Source organism: Pediculus humanus, genomic scaffold (genome assembly GCF_000006295.1).
Source record: "Pediculus humanus corporis 1103172107612 genomic scaffold, whole genome shotgun sequence".
In the NCBI taxonomy this organism is placed as follows: Eukaryota; Metazoa; Arthropoda; class Insecta; order Psocodea; family Pediculidae; genus Pediculus; species Pediculus humanus.
The window spans coordinates 117,476-125,548 of record NW_002987226.1 but is presented as its reverse complement, the minus strand read 5'-3'; the positions used below and the strand labels follow the sequence as shown (position 1 = coordinate 125,548).

Here is an 8,073-nt window from a genome sequence, read left to right as displayed (position 1 = left end):
AATTTTTTTTCCGCTCAAATTTAAAATTCGTAATATCATTTTTTTATTTTTCTCTTTATAATTATCACACACAATTTTTATTATTATCAATTTTCTATTTTAAAAAAAATACTCCGCCATGATTGTTTTGATTTGAAAATGATCGTTTACGTTTCGTTCATAGTCGGCGGTGGATCTCCTCGTCGTCGTCGTCGTCATCGAGCGAAACCTGTCGCCAACTCGCTAACTCATATACATATATACGTGTATACATATATATTAAATGTAAGGCACAAATGCACGAGCTAAAAAAAAAAAAAAGTTGAACACGAAACAAAGTTGATTTGGTGACGTTTGCGTGTTTCGTGTCCCTATAATTAGCTTATGACGAGTGGTAGTCTTTTTATAATTTCTGTTACGATCGGTCAATTGCCTAATAGAAGTTTATGTTAAGTCTTTGGTCGGTGTACCGTTTTGAAACGTGGTCGATTTTGTTGTATAGTCGTCGATATTCGAACATATTGTGTTGGAAGTTGTTGTTGTGTTTTTTTTTCTTTTTCTTTTTTTTTTTTTGAGTATTGTTTTCAATCATCGGGTTACAAATCAATTCGTAAATATAACATTTTTTTTTTTTAATAATGTCATTCTCAAATATTATTATTATTATTATTATTATTATTCGTGGCAGATTTTCTTTATTTATTGATTTTTTCAATATTTTTTTGTTAGTTAGCTGACGAATCATATGTTTATGTAAAACATAAATATGTTTCACCTGTTGTGTATTTACTTTTTAAAAAAAGGATTTCCGTTTTTAGTGGTTTGGGTTATTTTTATTTTTATTTTTCAAAGAGAAAATTATCAAAGTCGTCCATAGGAAGGTTTAGTTAGCACCTTCGTGTACTATTAAATTTGTTTAGAAAATGTTTAAAAAATAATTAAAATTCAGTTACAGTAGGTTCATTTACTTTTTCTTTTTTTCGTTTTTTTTATCATAGAGTTCAAAAACCTTTAAAAAAAGAAATGCTGAATAAATTTCTGTTTTTCTTTTAACTTAAACTTTTTAAGGAATCGTTTTTTCTCAAAAAATTAACTGGGGGAATAGAAAATATGCCGAGTTTAAAAAAAATAAGTTATAAGATTGACGTTTAGGTTCATTTCGATTATATTCGGGTCATAGAGTAATAAAAAAAAAAAATTGCTGAGAAAAAAGAAAACTCGTCTGGTTGTTGTTAACATCATTTTTATCAACGTGGTTTTCCATATTTCGTGTATTAGAGTAGTTGGCATCGCAGGCTGTCTTGTGGAAGCTGCCTGTGATCTTGAAAATAAAGACCACAACTGATGACGTTACATAAATATGTAGTAGTGGTAGTAGTAGTAGTAGTGGGGGGGTATGAGGGGGGGGGAGATAGGGGGGATAATAGGGATAGGGGAGAGAGAGAGAGAGAGAGGAAGTTTAAATTAATCGACCTTCTAGTTTCACGGTTTGTTTACATATATTTTTCTTATTTTAGTTATTAAATTGGTTTATATTTGGTTGTTGTTGTTGTTGTTTATATTTTTTATATTTATTTATTTATTTTTTATATATATTTATATTATATATATATATATATATATTTATTATTAAAATATTAATCGTGTTTAAAATAGGGGGGAGAGGAGAGGAGAGGAGAGGAGAGATGTGGGGGTCATTTGAGTTTAAATATATATATGTAATCGGCGTTTGTTTTTATTATTATTATTATTATTATTATTATTATTATTATTTTGAGGTCGAATCGCGAGCCTTTTAAATTGTTTTTTTTTATTTATCTTTCAAGAGAAAGTAGTTTTTATTCGATCGAAAGTGAAGAGAGAAAAAAAAAAAGGGGGGGGGGCACATCGATCTCGTTGTTTAGTTATCATCATCATCATCGGTTACAAAAAATCATAATAATAATAATAATAATATTTTGTGTTGCGATGATAATAATCGAAACGTTATCGATTAGTTAGTTATTAATTTGATTATTTATTTGTTTTTTTTTTTTTTTTTTGCTTTTTTTGAGAATGACATTTTGAAATTTTTTTTTTTTTTTTTTTAATATTTTTCGGTAAAAGACTTTTTTTTTTCTCTCTTTCCAATTATAGGTATTAACCCTTTTTAGCCTTCTACTATATATATAAATAATTTTTAATTAAAAATGGTTAGAAAACAAAATTTTTCTAGATCTTTTCAAAATGGTCACATGCAACAATTACCCGATAGGGGTCCCGGTAAGTTTGCGTTTTTTTTTTTTGGTGGTGGTGGAGGAGAGGGGAGGGGGAAAGGGCTTTTTTATTTTAATTCGTATTTAACTTTTGACATTTATTTCGAGTTTACGAGTCGATTATTCGTTTACTTAAATGGATGGATGGATGGATGGGTGGGAAAATTATGAAAAAAATATTTTCTGTATGATTGGTAAAAGAAAGAAAAAAACCCCCCGATTTGAAATTTTTTTTAATTTTTATCGAAACAAATAAAATAAAATTAATTTTATTGTATTTATCGAGTTTTTGGTAAGTCGACTCGATACGAATTTATTTTATTAAGATGAAATACGAGAGAATTTGTCTTATTGAACATGGATGGAGACGAAATTATTAAATATGGCCGACGAGTTGATTAAAAAAAAAAATTTTTTTCGTGTTACAGTTGAGTCTATAGTGTACTGGCGCGATCCGAAAAAATCGGGAGTCGTTTTTGGAAGTATTATGGTCGTTCTTCTCTCTCTAACCACATTCAGTTTGATAAGCGTCGTAGCATATGGATGCCTCACCGTTTTGGTGGCCGCATTATCATTCAGAATATACAAAAGCGTCATGTCTGCCGTACAGAAAACATCAGAAGGTCATCCTTTCAAGTAAGTATCATCTATTTATAAAAAAAATAACTTATTTTTACAATCGTGGAAAAAAAAGAAAATCTCAAATCACTCTCTCTCTCTCTCTCTCTCTCTCTCTCACTCTCTCTCTCTTTTCCTTTCTTATTTTCTATAAAATCGAATTTTTATTCGTGACGACGTGGTGGAGTTGTTGTAATGACGACATTATTAAATTAAAAATAAAAAAATTTATTATTATTATTATTATTATTATTTTATTTAATTTTCATTGTCGTTGACGTCATCGTCACGTTAATCATGGTTGATTACCATAGCCTTATATATATATATTTAGTTTTTTTTTATTATTAATATTTTCAGAAAATATTTATTACCGGTTTTGAATCACGGTGCAGTGTCGACCGTATTTAATAGCATCAAGTAAGTCCCCCCCATAAAATTCGAATTCTATCTAACTTTTCTTTTTTTTTTTTTTTTTTTTTTTTTTCTAAAAAAATTTTTGTGATAGAATTAATTTCGATTAAAATATGTTAGCCCGATCTCACTTTAAGACCATCATCATCCCACAATTGTTAATTAATATACCAATTGACCGTGAATATGATTTTTTTTCATGGGGGTAACCATTTTTAAATAATAGATAATAATAATAATAATATCTTGAGCTTTTCTTTCTTTAAAAAAAAAAAAAAATTTTGTTTATGTAACTAATATTTTTGCTATTTATTATTAAAACAGTCCATAATTATTTTCCTCATTTTATTTATTATCAATAAATTGAAAAAAAAAAAAAAAAAAAAAATTATTCGTTTATTTTATTACTTATGTGATTAAAATAAGAATAAGAAGCAAATTTATTTAGAAAAAAAATAAATAAATGAATGTGGAGATGTAGAGGCAAAATAACCATTAATTCAATGTGATAACATACATTATTAAATAATAATGTAATAATTTAAAATTTTTTTAATTATTATTATTAAGAAAACTTTCTCTGTCGTCATCTAGGGAATATATGGAAGTTGATGTAACGTTAAATCCGGACAAGGCAAGAGAATTTTCCGATGCGGCCATTGTTTTCGTTAACGAAGCTCTGACAAAATGTCGAAATCTCTTTTTGGTCGAAGACATATTCGAATCCGTTAAATTTGCAATGGCTCTCTGGTGTTTAACATACGTCGGAGCTTGGTTCAACGGTCTTTCACTTCTCATAATTGCTTTCGTCGGTTTATTTACTCTACCGAAAGTTTACGAAAATAATAAAACTCAAATCGACTCCAACTTGAACCTTGTCAAAGGGAAAATAAATGAATTTACAGAAAAGTAAGTAATAGTGGTAGTAGTAGTAATGCTTTATCGGGGGGGGATGTGTGTAATCACACGCGCACACGTGGAATGTCACGTGGGTTTGACAAAACAAAACAACAAAAACTTTAACGTTCGGTCGATGTTAATAATTATTTTTTTTATTTTTTTTTTTTTACTTAAAGAATAAAAGCTGTGAGTCCAGTGGGAAAAAAAACAGAAGAAGGAAAGAATAAAAGCGAATAAGAAGAATAATTTAGAAAAGGAAGAAAGAAAATAAGAAGAAAATCGGTTAATTAAAAAAAAAAAATGTTGTATGGACGATTAAAAATTTACATTAAATATTAAATATTAAAAGAAAAAAGTATAAAAGCACTTTTACATAACATTAATACAAATAATTGAAAATATTTTACTTTTATTTTTTATTTTTTTTTTTTTATTAATGGAAATTTCAAGATGGATAATTGCATAAAATTAATAATTAACACACACACCCACACACCTAAACACTCAACATATTGAAAAAATAGGAAAATTCTTTTTTTTTGGGGGGGGGGGGGTGGGGAAAAATAAAATTGGAAAAGAAAAACCGTAAAGTTTTCAATCACAGATAGTAAAAAAATATGGAAGAAAATGGGGGGGGGGGAAATGTGATTATCATATTAATTTGTCAGTGTGTTTTATGTTTTTGATTTTTTTTCGAGAGTGTTTCTACCATTTTGTGGTATTTTTTTAAAAAGAATAATTTTCGGCATCGTTAAATTCCATAATAATAATAATAATAAATAAATAATACCGAAATCAGTTGTTGGGAAAGGAAAAAAGAAAAAAGAAAAGTTTTTTGTTGTAATATACGTATTTTTAACGGATGATTGAAATTTACATAATGCCATTTTTTTCTTTTATTAATTATTATCATTATCATCGTGATGCAAATTATTTTTTTTAAATTGTTTTTATTTATTATTTGGTTTCTATGTATTAATAAAATTATTCAAACTATAAAAAAATTATTTTTTATTTTAACGTTGCTGCTTATTATTATTATTGTCAAGTTTAATTATTTAAAGATTTCGATATTATTAAAAATTATATTATTATTATTATAAATAAAGGATAAATAAGGATAAATAAATAAAAATTTTCTTTTTCAAAATTTAAATATATATATATATAATAATTAAATTAAATTTTTAAATAATATTATTATTAATAAAAAGTTTATATATATATAAACAATACATTTTTAATATAAATATCATATAATATAATATTATGTATCTATGTATGCGGATATAGAGGCATACATAATAAATAGGCATTTATTTCAATCTAACGTTAAAAAAAAAATAAAAAAAATTCTTTTATCTTTTTATATATATAAATAATAATAATAATAATTTTTAGACCAAATAATTAATAAATAAAAAGTTAATAAATTAATCCAATGAATGAATGATATTATTATTATTTTTTTTTTTTTAAATAAGAAAAATATGTATAAAATTTATTTATAAGGCTGAATTAAAGGTACTAATTTATTATTATTATTATTATTATTATTATTATTATTATTATTAAAAAAGGTTAAATTAAAAATTATTTGATATGTGTATAAATATATTTTATTAAATTTTAAATTCAAAAATTCTTAACATTATCATTATTATCACTGCTTTTCGTATATGAAATTCGTCGTTATTTTTTTTAAAAATTTAAATGCTCTAAAACGCTGTGTTAATTATTATTATTATTATTATTATTATTATTAAAATTTAATTTAATTATTATTATTAATTTTTATTTTTATTAAAATTATTATTACTTACTATTATTATTATTGCTATTCATTTGGCTTGAATTATTATATGTAGTATTATTATTATTATTGTACAATAGTATAAGATTTTAATTAATATTTTATAAATAATAATAATAATAATAATAATAATAATAATAATACCGATGGGAAACAATTTTTAAACTCAAACCAACAATTATTTTTAAAAAAAAATTTTTTTTTATGTACTTATATATATATATATATATTTGTTATAAAATGTTTTATATACTCCAGTTGGTGGTTGGTATGCTATAAAATTTTATTAATTGTTTTTATTTTTAATTATTATTATTATTATTATTATTATTATTATTATTATTATTATTATTATTATTATTATTATTTAATCGTCTTGTGAAAAGAAATTTATTTTCTATTGCTTGGTTGTTTTACCTATTTTTTTTTTTTCTGATTCGATAAACCAAGATCAGGTTGGTTGCTTATCACATTTATTTGTTGTGATAAAATAATAATAATGAGGAAATCCACGCAAACAACCACAGAAACAACAACAACAAACAAACAACAAACAATAAACACACACACACTGCACAAATTTATGTATCCATTTTTATTTATTTTAATATTTTTGTTCTTCTCTTAGGTTGTGAAATCTGCTAGTCAGTCCATCGAGTAATTAAAAATCATTATTAATTTGTAATTTTCTCCTGCTTTTCTTTTCTTTTGTTTTTTTTTTTTTAATCTTTTCACAAGCTAATTATTATTATTATTATTATTAATTATAAAAGGGAAATTAAATTAATGGTTTCTAAATATTTTTTTTTGTTTTTGATTATTATAATAGACAAGGGTGCAATTTATCGAAAAATGTGATTATTGTACAGATTTATTATTTTTTTTCATTTTAAAATTATATCTATAATTAAATAATAAACAAAAGTTAAAGGGGAAGATGATGATAATAATAATAAATAAATAAATAAGTCTTTGTTTTTAGTGTTTAAAAATAAAATTTAAATAGTAACTATATATATATATATAATAGTTAAGACAAATTAATAATCATAAAATTTATAATTACTTTTTAATTTTAGAAAATTAGCTTTGATTAAAAAAAAAAAAGGAAAAAAAAGAGAGAAAAAAAAAAATTAATGATTACTCTTTATTATTAAAAAATAAATTATTTTTAATTTGAATTGTAAAATTTTTCTTTTTTTTTTGTTTTTTTTTTCTTATTAAACTGTGCTTTGTACTACTAAATAAAAAATTATATGTAAATTTTTGGTTGGAATTACTTTTTTTATTTTTATTTTATTTTTTATTTTTACGATACCTGTTTTTTTTTTTTTTCAATATATTTCCAAATCAAATAATAATTTACAACATGGTTTTTTTAAATAAATTTTTAAATTGTTTGTGAAAAATGTCCAAAAATAAGAGAATGATAATGATAATAATAATAATTGTAAGGGTGAGTATGAAAAGTACGTTTATGAATTTAAAAAAAAAAGAATTGTCTGCGCATGCGCGACCTTCACGTGGTTCTGAAGGTGTCCGCAACAGACGGTCGCTTAAAAAGTTTTGTGTCAAGTAGTTGTTTGAAGAAATTTGCGTTGAAAAATTTTGAAAATATATTTATTTATTTATTTTTGTATGAAAATTTACAATATAAAGTAATAGTATAAATAATTTTATTTATAATGGCGGCTGTTGCATCGTCGGATATAGATAGAAGAAAACAAATAAGCGTGAGAGGGATTGCGGCTGTTGAAAATGTTGCAGAAGTAAAAAAAACTTTCAATAGGCATCTACATTATACCCTTGTCAAAGACAGAAATGTATCCACTCCTAGGGATTATTATTTTGCCCTTGCTCATACAGTTAAAGATCATTTAGTGTCCAGATGGATTAGAACACAACAGTATTATTATGAAAAAGATCCGAAGGTATGATAATTGTTGTTTTCATATTTAACTGTCATTTTTTAAACAATTTATCAAAATTTTTTTTTACTTGCATTAGGTACAATTGATTTGAAATGTTTAAATTTATCCTTTAAAATGTTTTTCTTTTCACTTTTTATCAACGTTAACTATTTTAAATGCATTT

The 8,073-nt window shown here is 24.0% G+C and overlaps 2 protein-coding genes across 2 annotated transcripts in view; both read left to right on the top strand.

The window, feature by feature from the left end:
* Positions 1 to 2,168: 2,168 nt before the first annotated feature.
* On the top strand, positions 2,169 to 4,179 carry Phum_PHUM241180 (restculon-3, putative; the record flags this gene model as incomplete). Its single annotated transcript, XM_002426157.1, has 3 exons — positions 2,169 to 2,241; positions 2,663 to 2,870; positions 3,861 to 4,179. The coding sequence occupies 3 exons, from the start codon at positions 2,169 to 2,171 to the stop codon at positions 4,177 to 4,179; spliced, it is 600 nt and encodes a 199-aa protein (XP_002426202.1).
* Positions 4,180 to 7,664: 3,485 nt separating this feature from the next.
* Positions 7,665 to 8,073, top strand: part of Phum_PHUM241070 (glycogen phosphorylase, putative) — a gene marked incomplete at both ends in the record, with an annotated part of 1,581 nt that continues 1,172 nt past the window's right edge. The window contains one exon of the mRNA XM_002426156.1: positions 7,665 to 7,910. Coding sequence (XP_002426201.1) covers positions 7,665 to 7,910 — 246 coding nt within the window. The remainder of the gene's footprint in view (positions 7,911 to 8,073) is intronic.